The 26,147-nt window shown below is 40.6% G+C and overlaps 1 protein-coding gene across 2 annotated transcripts; it reads right to left on the reverse strand.

Moving 5' to 3' along the window:
- Positions 1 to 3,326: 3,326 nt before the first annotated feature.
- On the reverse strand, positions 3,327 to 25,523 carry C1QTNF3 (C1q and TNF related 3). 2 transcript variants are annotated; one of them, XM_004385236.1, is made up of 6 exons: positions 25,307 to 25,523; positions 17,977 to 18,088; positions 15,893 to 16,047; positions 9,677 to 9,806; positions 7,172 to 7,271; positions 3,327 to 3,945 (listed from the first exon to the last, which is right to left on the reverse strand). In XM_004385236.1, the coding sequence occupies exons 1-6, from the start codon at positions 25,388 to 25,390 to the stop codon at positions 3,786 to 3,788; spliced, it is 741 nt and encodes a 246-aa protein (XP_004385293.1). In that variant the 5' UTR covers positions 25,391 to 25,523; the 3' UTR covers positions 3,327 to 3,785. The 2 variants fall into 2 exon arrangements, with proteins under 2 accessions (XP_004385293.1, XP_004385292.1); XM_004385235.1 differs by having other exon boundaries at positions 25,088 to 25,523.
- Positions 25,524 to 26,147: the final 624 nt, after the last annotated feature.

The following is a 26,147-nucleotide window of genomic DNA, read 5'->3' on the forward strand; positions in this document are numbered from 1 at the left end:
CATGACATGCTCGATAAAATTTCGTCAACATAACCCCTTTGTTATCCAAAAGTCAAACGTCATCCCTTCTACGTTGGAAAAACCACCCAACCTCATCATTTCGTGAGGCAGGCCTGCACTGTATTGATTTCCAGCAGTAAGCGGATACCCATCTGCTTCATTTGAGGTTTAACTTCATGTTGGGTTTAAAACTAAAAAGCTGGTTGCTTAGATGATCCATTTAAATTTTCCTTGACACCTTTGGTCTCCTTTTCAGGTCTGTGATTTTAGAAAAACTTGTGAACTCAGTGTTCTATGTTTAATTCTGGTCATGGGTGAAATTGTGAAAGCATGATATTTATCTTGGCCTTCCCATTTCCCGGGTTAATTACGTTTCCTCCAACCTTGTTGCAAACCTAAGATGCTTTCCACCTGCCTACAACCAAACCTCAGGTGTCTCTACTAAGATGAAAACTGGAATTTAGGAATAAGTATAGAAAGACTTCAAGTGTGTGGGGAAGATCACTTCCTCTCAAAGATATTCAGGAGACTAGTAGGGGGGCTCTCTAAACATCAAGTCTTAAAGACTCAAAGGGTTGGAGTTACAACAAAGGAATAACTGAAAAGTGGAGTTTTTTGAGAGGGAGGTAACCCTGCCCTGTGCCCACGTCACATAGTCTGCATGGAAGCATTTTAACTTTATGTTAACAAACCATAGTGACTCATAATTTATGATTATTAACCTTTATTAACCTAATAACATTTAAAAACAGTACTTTTAGCAAAGGTAACATTTATTTCCATATATTGCTTCCTACATTTTTCTTACCATCGTTTTATGTAACAACATGCCAAAATCTATCTCTTAGGCACTTTAGTAATAGTGTATGTTCTTCAGACATGAAACTTCCTTTTGGGTAACATGTAACATTCAAATATCTGCTGGCAATACACTTCAATGAAATATTCATGACATTTAGGAATAGTAATGCCAAATCCCGACAGCCCTGGGTGGAAAAAACATATACAAAACCAGAACAACATTACTAGTCAAGCACACGATAGCTAATAGCCATTTACCTTAAAATAGTGTTGCAAGTGGATTCAGAAAGAGTTTAAAAATATTTGTAGATCAAAGGAAAGGGGTCAAAGGCTGAACTGAACATGCAAGCACTACATTAGCTAATAGCACTAAGTTAGCTAAGCCATAGTTAGGAAGCCTATGTAGAAATTGCTATTGTAATAGAAAATAAATTAAGGGCCCATTACTTCTATGATATTTTTCAGATAGGCAGCTGTCATGGATTGAATTATGTCCCCCCAAAAATGTGTGTATCGATTTGGCTGGGCCATAATTCCCGGTATTGTGTGGTTATCCTCAATTTTGTGATGGTAATTTTATGTTAAAGAAGATTAGGATGGGATTGTGACTCCTTTACTAAGGTCATATCCCTGATCCAATGTAAAAGCAGTTTCCCTGGGGTGTGGCCTGTACCACCTATTATCTTATAAGAGATAAAAGGAAAAGGAAGCAAGCGGAAGAGTTGGGAGACCTCATACCACCAAGAAAGAAGCACCAGGAGCAGAGCGCTTCCTTTGGACCCTGGGTTCCTGGGCAGAGAAGCTCCTAGTCCAGGGGAAGATTGACAAGAAGGACCTTCCTCCAGAGCCAACAGAGAGAGAAAGCATTTCCCTGGGCTGATGTCCTGAATTTGAACTTCTGGCCTACTAGACTGTGATAAAATAAATTTCTCTTTGTTAAAGATATCCACTTGTGCTATTTCTGTTACAGCAGCACTAGATAACTAAGACAGCAGCTCTCTAGCGTATTTTAAGTATGATTTGACATCAGGGTAAACACATCTGCCAGTGATGCTTTTTTTGTCTAAAATAAACTAAGAACTTCTCCTTGGGAACAATCTTCAGAATTTAGAGCACACTCTTGGGAATATCATTTCGGTGGCAAATCTCAATCCTTTGAAAATAGACTTAATGGTGGGGAGGAGATAGACAAAAGTCATGTGGCACCTCCTACAATACTTGGTACTTAGTAGGTGCTCTGTGAATATTGATTAAATATGATAATCAAGGAAGTAATATAATTTTGATTAAATAGAATGTGAGATTTCCTTGTGTGTCTCTTAAATGGAATACCCTTACACTTTGTGTTAGTTTGACTGTATGTGATTAAGTTTCCAGCACCTTCAACATGGCATGTCAGTGTGTATATAGAGTAAGTTTATTACAGAAACTTCCAAATTGATTGGAAGGAAGGTGATAACTATCTGTTCTATACGGGCTTACGCAGACCTCAGCTGGTTCTGCAGGCCAGAGTCAACAAGAATCTACTCCAATCGAACAAAAACAGTGCAAAGAGTCAGTCTGAAATTGGAACCCTCATCCACTGCTGATGGGAATACAAAATGGTACAACTGCTGTGGAAAACAGTTCCTCAAAAAGTTAAACATAAAAATGCCATATGACCTTGAAATCCCAATCCTAGGTATATATTCAAAGAATTGAAGGCAGGGACACAAACAGAAATTTGTACACCAATGTTCACTACAGCACTGTTAACAATAGCCAAAAGGTAGAAACAGTTTAAATGCCCATCAACAGATGAATGGAAAAATAAAATGTGATATATACCTACAGTAGAATATTAGCCATAAAGAGAAATGAAGTTCTGATACATGCTACAGCATGGATGTATCTTGAAAACATGCTGAGTCAAATAAGTCAGTCACAAAAGGACAAATATTCTATGGTCTCATCAGATGAAATAGACAAATGTACAGAGCCCAAAGCTTACTAGTGGTTACCAGGGGGAAGGAGGAGGAAATGAGAAGTCTTTGCTCAAATGGTACTGAGTTTTTGTTAATGGTGGTAGAATAATTTGGAAATGGACAGTGGTGATGGTTGTACAACATGATGAAAGTATCCAATGTCACTGAATGGTACATGTGAAGAATGTTGAAATAGCAAATATTTTGTTACATATATATTTGCCACGTATACACACAAAATGCTGAATTGGCATTTTTCCCACAATAAAACAATGTTTAAAAAAAACAGTTGATCTGATAAGTTAAATCTGATAAGCCCAAGTCTGGATCATGAGAAAATTCTATTTCCAAACTTATAAGTGATTAAGAGACAAGAGTTAATTTCAGAGGTGCATTATAAAAAGGAGGAGCCAAATCATTGTGGGCATTGTGAATGCTTTTGCTATCTAAAAGCTATCTGGAATTACTAACAAATATTTATTCATGAATACTGACCCAGTGGAACAAAGTGTTACTTCTCAGTCTAGGTTCCGCAAATATTTTGGTACCTAGGTCCTGGCAAGTGCCCTTTTCTTGTCCCACCATGATCATAATCACTGCTCCTCTTCTCTGAAAGGTTATAAAAAAAGATGAACTCAAGACTTCAGAGATTCCTGAAAGCTGGTATCAAAATTAGTATCCAGCAGTCAAAACTCTTCGCAAATGACTTCTCTGCTGGAAATAATCGTTTCCAACCTGCATCACAGGGAAATTCTCCTTTAGGTGTTTAGGAATGAATGATGAAGGTGATGAGTGTATTAGTCAAGATCACTTGGGAAAACTGTATTGTGGTTATGTTCTGAGCCCCTGAGTCATCCAACATTATTGGTCTACCTGTAGCGTGATTAGCAAGTGTAACCAATAATTTTTTTTTTTTTGGAATGCAGCATGTGGATTCCTTAACTCTACGATTTCTCACATCATAACAAAACCAGCTCAGCTATAAGACTTCCCCAAAGTGGAGCTGGTCTATTCCTCTGTTTACTTAGTTTCAAAGAGCAGGAAGCCTGCAAAGGTGGAGAAGCGCTGGTGGTCCCCGTGGAGAGCGCCATTGCCCATTCTTAGCCAAACTTCATCCCCTTTGGCCAGCTTCAGCACTGCATGGTTGCTGGAAGTGTCTGATTTCCCCTTTGTTTCATAGCTGGAAAGAAAAAGAGAGGGCACCAATTACTTAGTCTTTACAGTGGATAGTCAGCTTTTCACCAGAATCTGCTCTCCCTTTCTCTCCCAGACTCTCCTGCATTTACATATAGTCCTGTGATTAAGTTTTCTAAATGACATGTGGGCGGAAATGATGTGTGCTATTTCTAGGCCCAAAGGTGCCCTGGTGGCACAGTGGTTAAGCACTTGGCTGCTAACCAAAAGGTCGGTGGTTCGAACACACCTGCCAGTCCATGGGAGAAAAATGTGGCAGTCTGCTTCCGTAAAAATTACAGCCTCGGAAACCATATAGGGAAGTTCTACTCTGTCCTATGAGTGGGAATCAACTCGATGGCAACAGGTTTGTTTTTTGGTTCACTTGTAAACATTTTTAGTCCTATCTGATCATGACATAGGATGTATCTATCTGATTGAATGAGAAGTCTTAATGGGAAGCCAACAACATTACCTCTGCTTCTTAAGGTATAAAAGCACTTGGCCTTTCCAACACTGTTAGGCCCCAACTGTAGGCCTGGCCAATAAAACTCTCACAAATACCCCTCCATGTTCCTTTCCCATTATGAATGTCTAGGATGTTAATGACAATGGCCATCATGACCTTGGAAGTCATATATTGACACCTGGGTTCCAACACCTCTACAACAAAAAGACAAATAATCCAATTTAAAAATGGCCAAAGGTTACGAATAGACACTTCACCAATGAAGACATTCAGGCAGCTAACAGACACATGAGGAAATGCTCGAGATCACTAGCCATTAGAGAAATGCAAACCAAAACTACAATGAGATACCATCTCACCCAGACATTACTGGCATGAATCAAAAAAACAGAAAATAACAAACGTTGGAGAGGCTGCAGGGAGATTGGAAATCTTATGCACTGCTGGTGGGAATGTAAAATGGTACAACCATTTTGGAAAATGGTATGGCCCTTTCTTAAAAAGCTAGAAATAGAAACACCATATGATCCAGCAATCCTACTCCTAGGAATATACCCTAGAGAAATAAGAGCTGTCACATGAGTAGACGTATGCATATCCATGTTCACTGCAGCATTATTCACAATAGCAAAAAGTTGGAAACAACCTAAGTGCCCATCAACAGATGAATGGATAAACAAACTATGGTAGGTCCACACAATGGAATACTACGCAATGATAAACAACAATGATGAATCTGTGAAACATCTCACAACATGGATGAATCTGGAGGGCATTATGCTGAGTGAAATAAGTCAATCACAAAAGGACAAAGACTGTATGAGACCACCATTATAAAAACTCGTGAAAAGGTCTACACACAGAAAGAAACAATCTTTGATGGTTATGAGGGAGGGGAGGGATGGGGAGGGAAAAACACCAACTAGATAATAAATAAGTGGTAACTTTGGTGAAGGGTAAGACTGGGGAAGTTAGCACACCAGCCCAGGGGCAAGGACGAGAAGGCAGGAGGGGACAGGAAAGCTGATAACAGGGAACTCAAAGTCGAGGAGGGGAGAGTGTTGACACCCCCGTCATGGGTTGGCAACCGATGTCACAAAACAATATCTGTATTAATTGTTTGACAAGAAACTAATTTGCTCTGTAAACCTTCATTTAAAACACAATAAAAAAAAATGTTGCCTTTCTACTTAAACCTATTGTTCCAGAAGGCCTCATAGTAACCCCAAAACCCACTGCCGTCAAGTCAATTCTGACTCATAGAGGCTTTATAGGACAGAGCAGAGCTGCCCCATAGGGTTTTCAAGGCTGTAATCTTTACAGAAGCAGACTGCTACATCTTTCTCCTGTAGAGTGGGTTGGTGGGTTCAAATCGCTGACCTTTTGGTTAGCAGCTGAGCACTTAACCACTGTGCCACCAGGATAACTTGGCCTCCTGGTAAAAAACAAACTCATTGCCATTGAGTCGATTCCGACTTGTAGTGACCCTATACAACAGAGTAGAACTGCCCCATAGGGTTTCTAAGGAGCAGGTGGTGGATTCAAACTGCCAACCTTTTGGTTAGCAGCCAAGCTCTTAACCATTGCACCACCAGGAGCCCATGGCTTCATGGTAGCCACTATTAAATTGAGAGGGAGAACCATGGGGACAAGGAAGCAAAGAAATAACAACAGAAAAACTATCTGTCGAGCACAGAACACTGGTTGTGGTTTACTAACACATGTAGCTGACTGGGGTAAATAGAGCAAAAGCCTACTAAGTTTTTGAGGAATTGGTTTTGCCAAACAATCTAAATGCGACCTTAAAATCTTTGGAATGTTCAAGCAAGTGTCCTTATATCTTCAAATTTGCACCAGCTGAAAATGAGCTGCAAAATTGCTCTAGGGAGAGACTACTCACCTTTTAGATGTGGCCACGAAGAAAAATAGACAAAGAAGACACCCTCAGAAAGCAGAAGCAGAAGCCAAAGAGAAAAACAGACAGAAGACTGACTTGACAGAACCATCCAGTTGCTGTCAAGTAGATTCTGACTCATGGCAACCCCATTGTGTCAGAGTACACCTGTGCTCCATAGGGTTTTCAATGGTTGATTCTTTGGAAGTAGATCACCAGGTCTTTCTTTCAAGGCGCCTCTAGGTGGGCTTGAACCTCCAATCTTCGGTTAGCAGCTGAGCACTTAACCATCTGCACCACCCAGGGACTCACACAACCTAAATGTTGTTGTTGTGTGCCGTCAAGTCGATTCCAGCTCATAGCAGCTGTATAGGACACGTTAAAACTGCCCCATAGGGTTTCCTAGGCTGTAATCTTTATGGGAACAGATCACCAGGTCTTTTCTCCCACAGAGCTGCTGGGTGGGTCCAAATCTTTAGGTTAGTAGCCAGGTGCTTTAACGATTGCGCCACCAGGGCTCCTTCCCAACCTAAGCCTCAGGCAAAGGAAGAAGGAGAGTAGGAAGGCAGAAGAAAGGCAGAGAGAAAAGGAAAAAATAACAAGTTAAGCAAATTCAAACGGTTAGTTATAGGCAGTGTTATTAGCTATTAGTTCAAGGTCTTTCATCAACCTGTTGATGCTGAAGTTTATCAGATTTGTTTCTTCTCAAATATTAATTTTAATCCACCTGTATACCAGAGTGTGGGGGGCTGTCATTGAAGACACAGGCCATGTCAGGTTCCATTGGCCCCATTGACTTCCCTAGCTTGGGCATCCTGCTAGTAAACAATGGCACCATGGAGGATACCTGTGATGGAAAACACCACCCACCTGTACATGCTGAAGACTGTGTTGCCATTGTGCATAAGGTACACATACACCTCCTCAACATCCTCATGCTTCATCATGCTGAAGGTGAAGAAATACACACCTGAAAAAGGCAGGTATTTAGCCATGTTTATATTAACATATTGTACATTGAAGACCTGGAGACAGCAGGGGGATATGCCAAATGACCTCACATTTCTTCTGTTAACACTTGACAGGATATGTAGTTTCTTCTTGGCCTTTATTTGCATGAATATCTCTTTATCTGCTCTCACCTTCAAACTGCTTTAAGTTTTGTTCACTTTCTCAATGTGTATACTGTCTGTCCCCAACAGGATTACAACGTCTTTAGGCAAGATGTGTAGGTTAGCTGTATTTCACTGCCTCACCCTACCCCTCTGGCCAAGTGCTCAGAGCGGAGTACATCAGTTCCTGTGTCACTGCGTCTAGGTTAATTATCATCAGCATGTACCACATAAGTCATATTAATAAGGTACAGAGCCCTGCAGGGGATTGGGCACATGGCCTTCTGAAACCCAACAAAATGAGCCAAATATAACTTTACAATGGAGGATCATGCCCGCCACGCCAGAGGCATTAGCCAAAGATAACAAAGCACTGGATCGCTGAATAAATGTTTATTAGTTCTAAAGAAAAAGTTCCAGGCATTTCTCAGGTTATTCATTATAAATGGGTGAAATTATATGCAATAAATAGAAAGATCCAATTTAGACTCAGCAGCATAACCCTGTTACTAAAAATCCAGATCCTCTTCATTTGAAAAAGATCAACATATGTTAAAAGATGTGAATTTTCTTGGAAGAGCCTAGGGCTCCTAACTGAAAGCAATTTAATATGACCTGGTACATTCTAAATGCCAGCACAGGAGATTCTATCAGTGAATGATTAAGAAGAATCCAAATTAGATGGAGAGCTAAAAGGAAAATCCTGCCAACTCCAGATGATCTGGGATTTGGGGGTGCATTTTAGAAAGGTGAATGTAAGTCAACAAGCTCTTACTGATTTCCATGTTACATTTTTGTACTAAAGATCCTGTGAGAGAAAAATCCAGAAACACCTGAAAAAGAAAAAAAAAAAAAAACACTGGACAGTTCTACGCTGTTTTCCGAAGGTGCTGTCAAGTAAGATAGAAGCTGTAATGGTGCCACGTTGATCCGTCTGTTTCTGAACCAGGTGGAATGAAATAAAGGAAGTATGATTATACTTTATTAAGTGTTGGGCATGTATATTCAAAGCACTAGGAATGAAGGAAATGGTATAAAAATCAGTTGTGCCCATTCACAAGCCTGGAGATTGGCCCACAGATGAAAAGTAAAGGTAGATACCAATTATAGGACTCCAAGAAAGAAATTTATACGTATTCAGGTATTTTATATTTTATCAAACTTCATATTAAACCTCCTCCCCCCTCTCCCCCCCAAAAAACAAAAACACAATTTTCAATGCCTTAGGAAGATAAAATTGAAATCAAAATGACAGGAAAAGATACTAGCTTTCCTTAAAAAAAAAAATGATGAGTACTATAAAAAATAGATTGCAGAAACAGTTTCGAAGCCGCCAGCTAAGAAACCAGATGGTGAATAAATGAAATGCCAAGAGTTGGAAATACAGAAGTGAATATGTAGTATAATCACACACAATTGTCCTTTGCAAGAACAGATATTGAAACCAGAGGCAACACATTTCCACTATGGTTTTTAGGTCTTTGTTTTACTGTAATTACAAAATCAGTCTTCTCTGTGTAATCACTCTTGACGTTGAGAAACATAAAATGGTCATTTGGCAATCTACTGAGTGAGGTTTAGGAGCCCTGGTTGCGCAGTGGTTAAAGCACTTGCTGCTCACCAAAAGGTCGGCAGCTCAAACCTACCAGCCACTCTGCAGGAGAAAGATGTGGTAGCCTGCTTCGGTAAAGATTTACAACCTTAGAAACCCTATGGGGCAGTTCTGCTCTGTCCTACAGGGTAACTATGAGTTGGAATCAGCTTGACGACAGTGAGTTTGGTGGTTTGGTTTAGGTGAGGTTTAAACAGTAAACCATGAGAGTCAAAGGATGGTCATATTGTTGGAATAAGGTGCTCAAGAGAGTTCTAGAAAACTAACTAAATCAGAGGTAACTATGCCCTCTGAGGAATTATTTGGTTCCGTTTAGATCATAGTTAATATTCTTAATAACCATGGCCAGTTTTTTTTTTAAAAAACGTGTCTTTGTTTTTTAGATTTAGATTCATTTACTTTGAAACCCAACAGAAATCTATATGAGCTGCTTGTTTCAACCTGAATCAGAAAGAATTCTCCACTCCCCTAGTGTCTTCTTTCCTTTGTTCCCTCTCTCTACCTCTCTTTCTTTCCTCTCTTCTTCCGTCCTTTCCCTCCCTTCTCTCTTTCTCTCCTCCTTTCCTCCCTCCGTTCCTCCCTCCCTCCCCATCTTCCTTTCTTGATCACTAGATTGATGAATTCAGTCATTCATTTATGTCTACATCTCACCTGATACTGGGGCCCCAAATCTACCAGTCATGACATCAAAGAAGTTTCCAATGTTGGTCTCAACGCTGCTGAAGATAATCCCACTGTTCTGATTGCTGAAGTGAGTTGCAAGTGAAGCCATGAATGCAATCTAAGGAAAGAGTTGGTGGTTAATTAATAGGCAATTAGCATGATTTGGCAAACAAATATTGAAAATTTATGTTGTGTAAGATACCAAGCAAGTTAAACAAAAAACAATATGGACCGCAATGTTCAAAGTTTGCAGTCTTGGAAGGAAGATTAAGAGTACATCATTTACAGTCTCTTGGTGTCATGCTTAGAAAGGCTTCCCATTCTTCAACGTTTCATCCTCATTTTCTTCTACTATATTTTACTGTCTGCTTATTTACAAATAAGTATGCAAGCCACCCTTTTACTTACCATAAATAAAAATATTGATAGATAAGGCATTGCAACCTTTTAAAAATTTTGTGTAACAAGAAAAAAAAATTCCTTAAATTTAAAAAACAGGGAACACATTTGCAACACATATTAGAGATGAAGTTGTAAAACTTTTAACCTATATAAATGGCTGTTATAGCCCAATAAGGAAAACAAAAATATTATAAGAGACAAATGGATAAAGAATATGGAGAGGCATCTCACATAAATACCTTTTATTCCAGTTGAAACAATAAATCATTTCACCCATCAAATGGATATAACACCTATTGGCTTCTGTATTCCCAGCTCTTGGCATTTCACTTTTCCGCCATCTGGCTTCTTAGCCTGCACTTTCTATATGTTTCTGCAATCTGTTTTTTATGTGTGCCTTGTTTTTTTCAGGGAAACTAATATTGCATTGAAAATTGCTTTTTTTGTGGGGGAGGAGGGTGATAATATGAAATTTTATAACATGTAAAAAACCTGAGCACATATGAACAAGTTTCTCCCATTGGCGGGAGTATATACTGTTAGGACACTTCTCAAAGCAATTTAGTAATATATGTCAACATTTTAAATGTCCATACCTTTTGTCCAAAAGCACCCACCGTTTTAGGATTTTATCTTAAAGAAATAAAGTTTTTATACGAGTAAGTTTATTGTAACATTATTTGTAACAACAAGATTGGAAATAGCTAAAGCACCAATCCACGGAGAAAAAATCAAATAAGGTATGGTAATTGCTAACATTTTTATGCTATGCAGCAATCAAAATGATAATGTATATCAGCACTTCTCAACGTGTTTCAACAAACGTTGGACTTTAAACAATACTTTTTGAAATATTAAAATTCTACTATCAAAGAATACTGGAAAAATTTGTATGAAATCTTCCTTTTGTAGCTATGCAATGAGCATAATATATGAAAGGATCTGAGAAGCCCTACAGCCAAATGACTTTTTAATTTTATCAGCCTTAAATTAATTTTTTCCTCAAAAGATACCCATTAAATTCAAAATACATTTTGAGAATCTTTGATGTTGATCTATACTTATATATGGTATGGGAAAATGTCTTTAATACATTATTTAATAAAAATGCAAGCAACACAAGATCATTACGGTCTAACAGGACTTGAGGTGAGTAAGTGTGTGGGGTGGGCATTGTGTGGGCAAACTTAAGAAAATATCTGCAAGAACATCTATAAAATTATTAATGGCAGTCGACACAGGGTAGATGTTTCATGGGAATTTTTTTTTCCTTTCTTCGCTACACCTATTGTTTTGAAATGGAATTGTGTATTAATTTTATGTTAATAAAAAGGACACTCATTTGTAACTGTATCTACATGAAGAGATGTTCAGGACATAGGTGTTCATGAAATAAAGTAACAAAGTAGTATGTACTGTATGTTGCCATTGTCATTTAAAAATAACAGGTGTGTATGAATATGTATAAATCTGAAAAGATACGTAACCATGTTCGTAGTAATTGTCTCTTGATAGATTTTATTTTTCTTTGTTTTTTGCTCAGTTTTCCTTTCTAATTTTTTTTTTTTTTTTTTTACAATTAAAAGCTATCGGGATACTTTTTTTAAAGGCAAAAAAGAATGTTTGCAGTTATCCAAAATGTAGAAAAATAGATTAATAAAACTAACAATCTATTTGAATACTGGAAAAGCAAAACCTTCTGTATACATTTTACTGTTAAGATACTGCCATCATTGAACAGTAAATTTAGGTTTAGGAGAATCAAAGAAACCACTTAATGCCAGCACTATTCCTTGGATTATAACATTACAAATACTTTATGTGCAATATTTTATGGAACTTTGAAAGCTCTGCTGAATCAGTAAAATATCAGTGAAGAGAATTAATTTAAGAAGCCTGCCCGTGGTGACACCCACTCTGGCCCTATGAGTTTGGGAATAAAACTGTCTCTTTGAGTCCAAAGATCTGAATTTGCATCCCATACCACTTATCTAACCCATATCTAGCCATATCACTTGGCAAGCCATGTAGTGTTTGAGCCTCGTGCAATGTTTGGGCTCTTCTATATCACTTAATTAAGAAGAGAGTGAGATGCTACTATCACTACTACTGTTGTTACTACTACTGGCATCCGAAGACAGGGTTGGAAGCCAATATACTAAATGTTAATAATTGAAAGGCATTAGAACAATCCCACCTGTCAAGAAATGTTTTTGCTGAAACCACCATTGGAGAGTCACCTTTGAAAGACAATGCCAGTCCCCCATCCAAATGGGTCATTGAAACTGAGTGTGAATCAGATGAATCGATTCTTGATTTGCAGGGATCATCGGTCTTCAAAGAATGGGGGTTGGAATGGGGGAGAGGTGAAAGAGGAGGAAGAGGGGATCAAATATGTGAAACCCTGAGAACTTTAGACAAGGCCAGAAAAATCAACAGAGGATCGATATGAACAGTTAGAAAGAGAGCATGAGGACATTAGAGGCAGGATAGGGAGGGGGTGACATCAGGATAGTGATTTAGAAATGGGAGTGAAGGCACCTGGAAGTCACTCTCCTTCATAATCTGCCTAACGATATCTTCCCTCTTCTGTAATGTCTCCTTTAAAACATGTGAAAGTGTTGTTGTTGTTCTTAGTTCTTAGGTGCCATCGAGTAGGTTCTGACTCATAGCAGCCCTGTGTACAACAGAAGGAAACACTGCCTGGTCCTGCACCATCCTCACAATCGTTGTTATGCTTGAGCCCATTGTTGCAGCCACTGTGTCAATCCATCTCGTTGAGGGTCTTCCTCTTTTTCGCTGACCCTCTACTTTACCAAGCATGATGTCCTTCTCCAGGGACTGATTCCTCCTGATAACATGACCAAAGTATGTAAGACATAGTCTCTTGCCATCCTTGCTTCCAAGGAGCTTTCTAGTTGTACTTCTTCCAAGACAGATTTGTTCATTCTTCTGGCAGTCCATGGTAAGTTCAATATTCTTCACCAACACCGTAATTCAAATACATCAGTTCTTCTTTGATCTTCTTTATTCATTGTCCAGCTTTCACACACATATGAGGTGATTGAAAACACCATACATAGCTTGGTCAGGCACGCCTTAGTCCTTAAAGTGACATCTTTAATTTTCAACACTTTAAAGAGGTCTTTTGCAGCCGATTTGCCCAATGCAATGCGTTGTTTGATTTCTTAACTGCTGCTTTAACGGGCATTGATTGTGGATCCAAGTCAAATTAAATCCGTTATAACTTCAATCTTTTCTCCATTTATCATGATGTTGCTTATTGGTCCAGTAGTGAGGATTTTTGTTTTGTTTATATTGAGGTATAATCCATACTGAAGGCTGTGGTCTTTGATCCTCATCAGTAAGCGCTTCAAATCCTCTTCACTTTCAGCAAGCAAGATTATGTCATCTGCATAATGCAGGTTGTTAATGAGTCTTCCTCCAATCTTGATGCCCCGTTCTTCTTCGTATAGTCCAGCTTCTCGGATTATTTGCTCAACATACAGATTGAATAAGTATGGTGAAAGGATACAGCCCTGATGCACACCTTTCCTGACTTTAAACCATGCAGTATCCCCTTGTTCTGTTTGAACAACTGCCTCTTGGTTTAAGTACATGTTCCTCAGGAGCACAATTAAGCGTTCTGCAATTCCCATTCTCCGTAATGTTATCCATAATTTGTTATGATTCACACAGTCAAATGGCTTTGCATAGTCAATAAAACACAGGTAAACATCTTTCTGGTATTCTCTGCTTTCAGCCAGGATCCATCTGACATCAGCAATGATATGCCTTGTTCCATGTTCTCTTCTGAATCCAGCTTGAATTTCTGGCAGTTCCCTGTCAATGTGCTGCTGCCACCACTTTTGAATGATCTTCAGCAAAATTTTACTTGTGTGTGATATTAATGATATTGTTCAATAATTTCTGCATTCTTTTGGATCACCTTTCTTTGGAATGGTGACAGACACATATGTGAAAGTAGGTCTTCTAAATGATTATACTGTAGTTTCAGTGCAAAATTGCTGATGAAGCAAATTTAGTATTTCCCCAGAGTGTTCTCCATTAAGCCAACTATTCCAGGGCCCCCTAACCATGGATATAATCATGCACAGGGTCTGGGTTAGAGTTTCAAGCTTTGAGAATTTTGTCTTCCATCTTCCTGGATAGCTTTAACTTGGCTGAGTGGCATGTCTTTTCTTTATAAATTTATGTTGCCACATGAATCCCAGGTTGCTAAAATTTTTAAACAGTATTCGTTAAAAAGTTATAAAACCGCAGTTAGAATAAAACACAAGATCTCTTAGTTTACACTTGGAAAAAATCAATGCCCAGAAATATGATGGGACTTACCCCAGGTCAAACAATCATTTTATATGCTCAAATAGAAGGTAAAGTTTTCCCATAATTTTTCTTTCAGACATGAGTAGTCTTATATTGATTTAGTTTAATGTGCTTTAGATGACGAGATTTAATTGAGCAATTTGACTCAATAAAACTTTACACCTGTAGGGTCAGTGGTCTGAAAATATAATTCCAGACTTAATTGCATTACTTTGTGTGTGCAGACCAATGAAATCAGTTTGATTGGGAAGAAAAAGAGTAGCCTTATATTCTAGTTCTTTAAAAGCATCTCATGTTACAGGATGCTTGCTCAGTTTCTTTTGTCTTAACCATACTTTGGGGAAGACATATTAGCCAGAAACAACATTAATAAAAAATGCTGATAAAAGTCCCATGGCAGAATCAGTTTTTAAATATTAGAAAAAATTTATGCAGATTTAGTCATTTTTCTTGGTGATTTAATGTCACATTTCAAGTGTTAAGTGGTGTTGACGACAAGAATTTTAAAGAAGGTTTCAAAAAGAAATAAAGAATAGACAAGTGAGTACCTTAGATCGAGATAAAACATCTGGTTAAAGCCTCATACAGGCATTCAAAAAACTTTGAACAGAAACTAATGTGATCTGGTCTGGAAAACTGTGGTTGGATGACTCAGAAAGAAAATGTTTCTAAGGATAAAGAGAGGCATTGGTGATTTAGTGGTATAATTCCTGCTTTCCATGTAGGAGACCCGGGTTCGATTAGGCCAATACACCTCAAGTACAGCCACCACTCATCTGTCAGTGGAGGTTTTCATGTTGCTCTGATGCTGAACAAGTTTCAGCAGTGCTTCCAGACTAGGACAGGCTAGGAAGAAAGGCCTGATGATCTACTTCCAAAAATCAGCCAGTGAAAACCCTATGGATTACCATGGTCTGATCTCTAATCAATCATGGAGATGGGGCAGGACCGGGCAGAGTTTCATTCCATTGTAAATGGGGTCACCATGAGTCAGGGGCCAACTCGATGTCAGTTAACAATTATGTAAATGCAACAAAATTGATAAAATATCATAAGTATACATTTGGCTGTTCCGTGTATCTATCTAAAAGTTTATATATATGAGTTGCCAGAAACTTTCTTATTTCAATTTAAAAATTATTTGTTGAGTATCTTCTCATTTGGAAAATAGGAAATTAATTTATATTCAGAGTTGCCTTGTATTTGGTCTAATGAGGTAGTAGGAGGTTACTCTTCATAAATTTCTCTTTTCCCTAAGAATGATCTCAAAATCCTTTACTGTTTGAACAGCACAGGCCTTATGCAAACATATCCTGCGTGTAGATGAACCAGTTGAGACTCAGATTTGCTCAGGATTGGTAGAGCTTGTGGAACCTCTCAAACCTTCTGATTCCCGGCCTCTGGTGACCAGGGCAGGTGTGTAAGTCACCTGGAGGTGGGGGAAGGGCAGTTTACCTGAAGTTCTGGTGGAATGCCGGGGTAGCCCTTCTCTCCTTTGGGGCCATGCTGCCCTCGCTCCCCTCGTGGCCCCAGGTCACCTTTGTCTCCTTTCTCACCTTTGGCCCCTTCATGGCCAGTGGCTCCATTATTGCCATTGTTTCCATGGTTTCCTTAAACAAGCAGACGTCACCACTTGAGAAAGCCCAGTTACTCATTCACACTCACTTCACTGTCTATTTCTAGACAGCCGTGAGTGATTTTTATGCCATTCTAAATACTATTCCGTCTTTTTAAAGTCTTCTACAATGGACACGTGTCACTTTTACAACTGGGGGGAAAATAAAATCATCGATTAAAAAAATAACAATAATTTTGAAAGCAAGACTTGAACAACAATTTCAACGCTTCACTTTACCACTCAGGGACCATTTTTACATCTCTTCCTTTATTTTTACTTTTGCTGAATTTCAGGCCCTTTTGCTGTCTATTTTGCACGCTACCTTTGGGCAGGTATCACACCAGGCTTGCAATCTTCTCAGGCTGGTGAACTTTGACAGTGTTTGCAGTTAATGTGATCACATGACAAAGCTGTTCTCTAATGAAAAACATTTAGCCAAGGCTACCCTGTCCTGTAACCTCAAAAGAGTTTAGACCTGAGAAAATTCTAGAAGCATACGAATATCCCCGTCCCCTCTTACATCACCTCCTCTGCTGGCTGCTACCTTGATATTCAATGACATAGATTCCAAGCCAATAATCACAATTTAAAGTCTAACATAAGGTTTTCTGATTTTAAACTTGGTTTCATGTAGGAGACTTTCGAAAGTATAAAACTTAAACTGCATTTGACAATTATTTTTGTACGTTGTAAAAAAAAAAAAAAGATATAGCACAACACTTGCCAACTCAACAATTTTCAGGTATACAATTTAGTGATAGCGCTTAGCATCTGACAATTATAAATGCCAATGAGGGTAAGTCAGAGAAGAGCAAGTAGACTGCTGCTGACTCGTGAGAAAACGCTCCACCCCCAGGGCATGGCCCGAGAAGGAGTCAGCCAATAAAACCCCCAGTAGTTCTGGGGTCCTAGTATAGAGGGGCCTGTGCTGCCCTTTCCTCTGCAGGCCCAGCGTAGGCACCTGTTCCAGAATTCCTCCTTGCCTAGCGGCACAGGAGCAGGAGCAACAAAGTAGAGATGGCTGCAGGGTCTACAGGGGCCCTGATACAGCTCTGCAGCATTCTCCATTCCACACGTGGTGCTGGAGCACAAAAATGTTTCCATGAGCCCCAGAGAGGCATAAAAGTCAGCTGGAGACAGCTGAACACGGAGAGAGCCTTAGGCTGCAGGAAGGAAAGCTCAGCTGGACGAAGGAGTAGGCAGAAGGATATACGCTCAGCATGTGGCACTGTGGATAGATGATGATAACCTGACCTTACTGCTCTCCTCTCCACGCCCACCCTCACCCTCGCTTCATAAATACCCTGGAAATCGGATCGGATCGGATATAGTATACAGTACAAAATGCCCTGTGGCAGAAACACCGCAGCAAAGAGTAGGTCCCAATCAACATAATAAACGCTAACCAAAAAAAAAAAAAAAAAAAAACCACCACGGCGGCCGAGAAGATTCTGACTCATAGCGACCCTATGGGACAGAGTAGAACTGCCCCATAGGGCTTCCAAGGCTGTAATCTTTATGGAAGCAGACTGCCACGTCTTTCTCCGGGGGAGTGCGCTGGTAGGTTCGAACCACCAACCTTTTAGTTAGCAGTCCAGAGCTTTAACCACTGCGCCACCAGGGCTTCTTATAATTAATGCAAGTGAAGAGTTTCCAAGCCTATGAATTTGGTACCCCAGGATGCCTAGAGGCTATGGGATTCTGCAAAGGGTATCAATAATAAATACTATAGAATTTATACTGTTCCACCTTAGCCCGCTTAATAAACCCGGCTCCCCTACCCAACTCTCTTTCTTTTGGATTTTCCATGCGAACACTTTGGCTTACACACAAGTGCTTCCTGATTATTTGTTTGTTCTTGCCTCTTATTTTGACACAGTCTTCAGTTAGCCTAGCAACAGCATAACTTGCTCATCCTTACCTGGAATGCCAGGGGGGCCTGGAGGTCCAGGGGGGCCTTGGTAGCCTCGGAAGCCGTAGTCTCCATGGCAACACTTGCTGCAGTCTGGTGGCAGTCCTCCGGTTTGTGGAGACTTTAAGAAGATACAAAGAGAAGCTTCAGAGAAAGATACCGTGGATAATTAGAGTTTTTTAAATTTCTTCTGGTGCTGGTCCTTAAATGAGTCTCGGTTTAACTTCAAACGACCCACAATAACATCAGAAAAGATGGTGGAAGGTGGAAATGTCAATAGCATAGATGTCAGGGAGTAGTTAAAGAGGATTGGGTGAGGTAACCAGAGAGTCAACAGAACACTTTCTTTGGAAAAGAGTGTGAGAGGTGGTGGGGGCTTGGAGAGTGGGGTAGTATTTTGAGGAAGTTCTTTCCTGCAGCTACTGATGACAGCAAAGGAGGAAACTCCTTTAGAAGTGCAGCTGGAGGCATTCATTCTCTCTCTTGCCCAACTGGTAATAGCGCAGGTGTAGCTGGGTTGAGTAAATGACCCTCAAATTGCAAGAATTATCAACTTGTAATATACTTATTAAGCACTAATTATAGGTGGCACAAACGGTTAAGTGCTCAGTTACTAACTGAAAGGTTGGTGGTTTGAATCTAAGAGGTGCCTTGGAAGAAAGCCCTGGTGATCTACTTCCAAAAGATCACAGCTTGAAAACCCTATGGAGTGTAATTCTACTTTGACACACATGGGGTTCCCATGAGTCAGAATCGACTCCATGGCAACTTTTTTTTTTTTTTTTTTACTTTATTCATGATAGAAGCCCCTGGCTGTAAACAGTTAATGCTCTTGACTGACAACCAAAAGGTTGGAGGTTTGAGTCCACCCAGAGGTGCCTTGGAAGAGAGGCCTGACTCTCTACTTCTGAAAATATCAGCCTTTGAAAACCCTGTGGAGCAGTTTCTATTCTGACACACATGGGGTCACCATGAGTCAGAGTCAAGTCAAGGGCAACTGGTATACTCATGATGTTGGGTTAAGAGTTCTTAGAAACAGATTATAATGCTGGCTTTTCAAAGAGACACAGCAAACTTCAGTTGCCTCAGGAAATTTATCCAACAAATTTTTATTGATTACTTACATTTGGAAGCAACTTTAACTTCTTAAAAATAAGTATTTAACCTGACGTTCTGTTTCATATTCCACTTCAAAATTTAAAATGATTATCACATTGATTTAATCAATATCTAATGAGTATTTAATGGGTACTAAATATACTTAAATGTGACACTGAGTTAAAGGCTTATTTATAGAGAAATAAATCTCTAAAATTGATGCTTACTGCCAAAGAGCTTGAGATCGAGTGGAAGGTGATTGGCAAAAGAGTTCTAGTTGCTTATAACATTTCGATTCTCATCTAAATTGGCAAGTTGACTTTTAATTATATCCTATAAAATTTGTGGAAACTTTCCTAGACATCAATTATAATTCAGTGGTCTTTTGAAGACAGCTCTCATTGATAAAGGATTCATTTAAAGAATGAAAGAAAAAAGAAGGGAGGGAGGGAGGGTGAGAAGAATTTAAAGTTCAAGCTTTCTCCATCACTAGAAATTCAAGCAAAAAATATCAATACTTCACTTTGCTGCACATTTAGACCTAGCATTTTTTTTTTTTAAACAAAAATGGCTTGGACATTTTCATCATTCTCTTGTCCCTTTTTCCTAAAGGTTTCCAACAAGCTATACAGGGAGAACACAGAACAATATTTGCAGTCAAAGTATTCTCCTGCAACAGCTCAGAGCCCAAGTCTTGAGGGATCAGAAGCTCACAATTTAACACTAACTCCTAGTCTAGTCCTATTTCACCAGGACCACCTTGGTTTTGTGGGTATGGAAATCTATGAATATCTCTTTGTCAAACTAGCAGAGGAAAAGAAAATCAACTAAAGGAATTGGTCAGAGAAGAGAGATTTCAAGACATTTGGAAAAGCAAAGACACCATGCACCACCCCACCCTCTAATCCAAAAATGTAATCTGAGAAGGATTCAATATTTTCCTGGTATCGTTTTGCTAATGTGAAATACAGCTTTTTAAACCCCAAGAAATCCAGGACTCTGCCAAGAATGGATTTTTAGGGAAGGAGAAGGGAGGGGAAGGAGGGAAAATTCTGAAGTGGAACTATTTATTTAAGAAGAGAATTGAAATATTGTGACTCTTGAAAATGTCAGAAAGACCATGGGACTGGAAGCAGGATTCCTGTCTGGGTTTTGCGTGACCTTAGTGAAGTCACTGTCTCCCAGACACCACTTTTCTTATCTGTTAAATTAGAGGATTACATAAGATGGTCACGAATTTTCTTCCCAGCTCTGAGATGCAGACAAAGATACTGAGGCCTTTTCCAAAACCTTAAATAATCAATTAGAAATATTTTGTATTTAAAGTCTAGTATCTGGGGAGGAGATGGGGTTGCTCTGTACCAGAGCTAACTAGGGCTTGGTGTGGGTGCCCAAGCTACCTGGGGACACTTTGAGAGTATAGAGCTGCCACCAAAACTGCAAGAGACTTTGGAGTATTACTAGTCAGGCAGCTCCTGAGAACCTACCCTCCTGCGAAATTTCATCAAATGTTCCTCCCTCTGGCCTTGTCTTTCAAAGTTCAATCATCTGGAGCAATGCTTGTGAGTCTATTGATGGACTCTGAGAACGTGTTGAAAATAGTGTGGTAATTCAGAAGTGTTTCCTAGGTCAGGGAGAAATCATATACTAGGTAGTTGTTATAAGTCTGTCACCTCTAAAGTTTATCAACCCTTTTCCCCAAATCAGGTTGAATGGTTACATCAGGGACATGCAAAGAGGCAGCATGCGAGGAGGAGATTATCTCCAAGACAAATTCCATCCATTTTGTAGATGGAGGTTAGGGGCAGCTACTCAGATTTGAGTTCTACAGTTACTAACTGGGAGCCCTGGTGGCACAGTGGTTAAGAGCTACAGCTGCTAACCAAAAGGCTGGCAGTTCGAATCCACCAGCCACCCCTTGGAAACCCTTGGGGCAGTTCCACTCTGACCTATAGGGTCACAATGAGTTGGAATTGACTGAGGAGTCCCTGAGTGGCACAATGGTTAAGCTCTTGGCTGCTAACCAAATGGTTGGCAGTTTGAACCCACCAGCAGCTCCTTGGGAGAAAAGACCTGGTAATCTGTTCCCATAAATATTGCAGCCTAGAAAACCCTATGAGGCAGTTCTACTCTGTCTATAAGTCAGAACTGACTAGATGGCACACATACACACACACAGCAACAATTATTAAGTGAGGTTCCTAGGTGGCTCAAACGATTCGTGATCGACTCGTAACCTAAAGATTGGCAGTTTGAACCCACCCAGCAGCTCCAAGGAAGAAAGGCCTGGCAATCTGTTTCTTTAAACATTACAGCCAAGAAAACCCTGTGGAGCTCAGTTCTACTCTGTCACACATGGGGTCGCCAGAAGTCGGAATCAGTTTGATGGCAACAGGTTTATTATTAAGTGACGTCTAGAAAAGAGAGTCCATAGCTCCTTCTTTCACTCAAGCAAGAGGGAAAGAAAGAAGGAGAAGCGAAGTGGGAGAAGAGAAGGAGGGAGAAATGGGTGCCCAGGAGGATAAGAGGAGATTGATAAAGGCGAATGACAAAGAGACTGAAGAGAAGAAAATGTCAGAGACAAGAGTAACAGTCTGCCTACCTCAGCTCTCATCCCACTCTAATCCACCCCAAGCCCACAGCCAGAACTATCTTTCTAGAACACAAATCTGATTACCTCACTGCCTCACTGTGAATGAATGAACAAACACGCTGGCAAAATAAGGTCTAAACTCCTTAATCAGCCAGTAAAATCCATTTCAAGCTGACACTAAAATCATTCCTGGCTGGTCTCCAAGTCTTCCTCCCATGACCCAGGAGCTCCAGCCACGCCAGCTCCGCATGAGGTCTTTCAATTCTCTTCCTCATGGCACATATGTTTATCTCCGCCCCTGATACCTGTCCTTTTTGTCTCATGTTTTAAGATCCAGCTCAGCTATCACTGCCACTCTGACACTTTTTCCCAGCTGCCTTTTGTGCACTGACCTTGTTTATTACAATGCATCTATTTGTTAATTTATCCCAACTCTGAAAGGAGCCTTGGTGGTGCAGTGGTTAAGCACTCCGCTGCTAACCAAAAGATCAGCAGTTTCAGCCTACCAGCCACTCCTCAGGAGAAAAATGTGGTAGTCTGCTTCCATAAAAATTTACAGCCTTGGAAACCCTACGTGGCAGCTCTACTCCGTCCTATAGGGTCGCTGAGTCAACAATGGGTTTGTTTGGTTTAGAGTCCATCTGGCCCCTAGATGGCACAAATGGTTTGCCCTCAACTACTAACCTAAAGGTTATCAGTCTGAATCCACCCAGTGGCGCCATGGAAGAAAGGCCTGGTGACTGGCTTCCATTAAGATTACAGCCAAGAAAACCCTATAGAGGAGTTCTACTCTGTAACACATACAGTCACCATGAATCAGAATCTACTCAACAGCAACGAGTTTGATTTTATTTTAGAGTTCCTCAGAACTCGTTGTTCTGAAGAACTCGAAAATAAAATCAAACCCGTTGCTTTGGAGCTCTCTGGTGGCGCCGTGGTTAGGCGTTCCACTGCTAACCAAAAGGTCGACAATTCAAATTCACCAGCTGCTCCTTGGAAACTCTATGAGGCAGTTCTACTCTGTCCTATAGGGTCACTGTGAGTTGGAATCGACTTGATGACAACAGGTCGGGTTTGGTTTGGTTTTCAGAACTCTTTGGAGACTGGAGATTAGCTGTGTTTATCTTCCTATCCTCAGTCCCCACCCTAAAGCTTGGCACCTAGCAGGAAATGCTTGGTGAATGAATGGATAAATGAATAAGTAAAAAGGAGAATAAGATAAAAGAAGAGGTGGGGAGAATGAGGAAAGAAGAAAGAACATAGTACAATCCTGAATTCAATTAGGGACACTCTACCGACTGGTAGGAGTCCTCAAGGCGCAGTGGGTTAAGCGCTCCGCTGCTAACCAAATGGTCAGCAGTTCAAACTCACCAGCCACTCCGCGGGAGACAGATGTGGCAGTCTGAAAGTGAAAATCTAAAGATTACAGCCTTGGAAACCCTACGGGGCGGTTCTACTCTGTCTATAGGGTCGCCATGAGTCAGAAGTAACTTGAGGGCAATAGGTTTGGTTTTTTTTTTTAATCCGTTGGTGGAGAACTTGTATCGAAAGCCTCCAGGATATCAGTAACTTAAATCTCCATAGTATCTTCTGTTGGGGGTTTGTTTGAAAATGCTCAGGAACCCAGGATAGAACGTGTAATTTGAATGTCAATGGCCTAGCCAGAAAATAATAACCTCTGACAATCTATATCTGCCTTCTAAGGCCTTACACTGTCACTGCCAGGAAGGAACCAAGAAAGATCCCATCTATTGAAATGGGACCAGTTGCCATAGAGTTCATTCCAACTCATGACGACCCCATATGTGTCAGAGTAGAACTGTATTCCACAGTTTTTTTTCTAATGGCTGATTTTTTTGGACGTAGATCACTAGGCCTTTCTTCTGAGGCACCTCTACATAGACATGAACCACGTTAACAGTTTGCATCACCCAGGGACTCCATTGAAATAGGAAGTCCACATCAATCCTTGGACAAAAGCGAAAACATTTCCACCACTAAAAAACCCAACAAATGAGCATTAATCACCTTTAGCCAAAAGATTGTCAGATGAAAGGACAATCTCCAAAAGTGGCTTTCCAAAAAACAGGATCATATTTACAGGTTATCATTTTTCTTGCAGCTCCTTAAAGAAACATTTTTCTCCTACACAGAACGGTTTGGGCAGCTGCATTGTGTGTTTAGGTTGGAAGTCCCAGGTTCTCCACCCTGATCTGCAGTTGTGCGTGATCTCAGTCCGCTCATATAACCACTCTCAAATTCAACCCAAGCCTCTCAATCTGTGACATGGGGGGTTTAGATTTTAACCACATAAACTTTTTCAGGGACTATTTGGTGCACAAAAGCAATCAATTCTTGCAGTAAAACCTATTTGTTCAAAGACCATGTAATTGGAAGTAATCCTTCTTGCCCCCCGAATCTGTTTTTAGCACACTAGATATCCAGAATGTAAGCCAAAATCTGTCTCTTCCTGTTACTAACGTTTTAAATTCAATTGAGTTTCACCAATTTGCAATTCACTACTCTAGAGCCTTAACTCACTCCCATGATGTTGTTGTTAGGTGCCATCAAGTCAGTTCCAACTCACAGCGACCCTATGCGTAACAGAATGAAACACTGCCCGGTCCTGGGCCATCCTCACAATCATTGTTATATTTGAGCCCATTGTTGCAGCCTCTGTGTCAATCCATCTGGTTGAGGGTCTTCCTCTTTTAAACTCACTCCCATACCACCCTAAAAGAGTTAAACATGCTTCCTTAGGTGCTGAATGTACACCTGGAGAAATAAATCAAGTTTTCTGTGAATATCAGGCATCAAATCATACACTATGGTTTCATGCATTTTAAATACACACAGTCCTTTTATTTTGTTTTGTTTTAGCTCTAATGCTTTTTTCAACATGCTGAGCATAGAAGTTTAGCAACTTAGAATGCTATAAATCCAATAGCAAAGCAGGCTGACACAAAATGGCCCACCCAACTCACAGCATCATAGTTTATTGCTTTTGACAAACTCAAAGGGCAGCTTCTGCATGCTGGGAAGTGTCAAGAAATGCAACCCTCTTATGGTGAGTAAATGATTATCTACAGCAGTCCACCTATTGCATAGGTCAGCAGTGCTCTTGTCGGCACCAACAGAGTAAGAAAAGCAATCGAGTTATGGCATAACAGGGAGCTGGCTGCCCATGTGCCCCTTCTGATGGGCTGATGATACAGGCTGTCTTTTGCACAGCATTGCTTTCCTCTGCTGGTTTTTCTGTCTAGCAGAGACTGCAGTCCCACTAGCAACCCTGAAACCCACAAGCACCTTAGCAAACTTCTCGAAAGCATCAATCCTAAGAATCTGAGTCAAAAAAAAAAAAAAAAAACAGCAACAGCAATAAAACCCATTAAGCTTTGACAGTAATTCTTAGAAGAGAATTCTGTGTACCTGGCCCCAGAATGGGGTGATCTGGGCTAGGTCATCTATCTCGGGGTGTGGTAGCTCATCTGGTCTCAGGGGTTTTAGGTCTGCAGAAGTGTTATTATCCACAGTCCCAGTTTTAGAATGGCTCCGCTCTCTCACTTTCTCCCTCCTGGAATGGCTACGGCCAGTCTGCTGGTGGCTCTGTACTATTCTCGCCACCACTTTCTTAGCTCTTCCGCTCACCTCCACGTATTCTTCTTGACACAGGCAAAGTGGAAGGAAAAACAGAGCCAGCAGGTGCCAACAGATGAGCTGCCTCCCGAGCATGGTTCCCAGCAGAGCACGGAGCCTCCTGGAGAATGGCCGGGCTCTAGGCGACGTGGTCTCCTCGAGGAGATGCCAGGACCGGAGCTGAGGGCTGCAGCTGCTGGGCGGTTTTATACTTTGGTGTGTAATAAATAAGGCTGTTGGCAGCCAGACTGACAGCAGCCCTCCCTCCAGCGGAACAGCCCCCATTCATCACGTTCCCACACCCCAGGGAGAACGGCTTGGTGTGCACAGCTCCCAGTTGGTGAGGTTCATAAATGTCACACCTTGGCATGTCGTGGTGAAATTGTGAAGAAAATATACACAGCGAGCTGGAAACAGAGAGCATGTATCCAGGGGTTTGCTTTCGTGATTAGACATGGAAAGGCTGAGGAGTCACGGTCTAAAACATCTTTTGGAAAAACCGACCCTTGGGCTTGCCAGGAAATTCAGGCTTAACTGCATCAATTCCGTCTCAACTAGGGGGGAACCCACTGGGGAAAATCAAGAGAACTCTTGCAGGCTTGTACAGTTAGTGCTTCTTCGCTTTGCCCTGCTTTAACTAATTCATTTCTGCTTCCGGATACCATCAGAGTCCCTGGGTGGTGCAAGCAGTTAACGCACTTGGCTGCTAACTGAAAGGTTGGAGGTTTGAGGCCAACCAGAGGCGCCTCGGAGAAAGGCTTTATGATCTACTTCCCAAAAAAACCAGCCATTGAAAACCCTATGGAGCACAGTTCTGCTCTGACACACATGGGGTCACCACGAGTTGGAATCA

Source organism: Trichechus manatus, unplaced genomic scaffold (assembly GCF_000243295.1).
Source record: "Trichechus manatus latirostris isolate Lorelei unplaced genomic scaffold, TriManLat1.0 scaffold00135, whole genome shotgun sequence".
NCBI classification, from domain to species: Eukaryota; Metazoa; Chordata; class Mammalia; order Sirenia; family Trichechidae; genus Trichechus; species Trichechus manatus.

Excerpts from the sequence above, each read along its gene's own strand:
- C1QTNF3 (XM_004385235.1), bottom strand. The coding sequence starts at position 25,390 with ATGCTCGGGAGGCAGCTCATCTGTTGGCACCTGCTGGCTCTGTTTTTC. Across the intron at positions 16,048-17,976 it reads AGGCCCCCCTGGCATTCCAG|GAAACCATGGAAACAATGGC; the intron begins GTAAGGATGAGC and ends TGCTTGTTTAAG. Across the intron at positions 9,807-15,892 it reads GCATTCCACCAGAACTTCAG|ATTGCATTCATGGCTTCACT; the intron begins GTAAACTGCCCT and ends CTCTTTCCTTAG.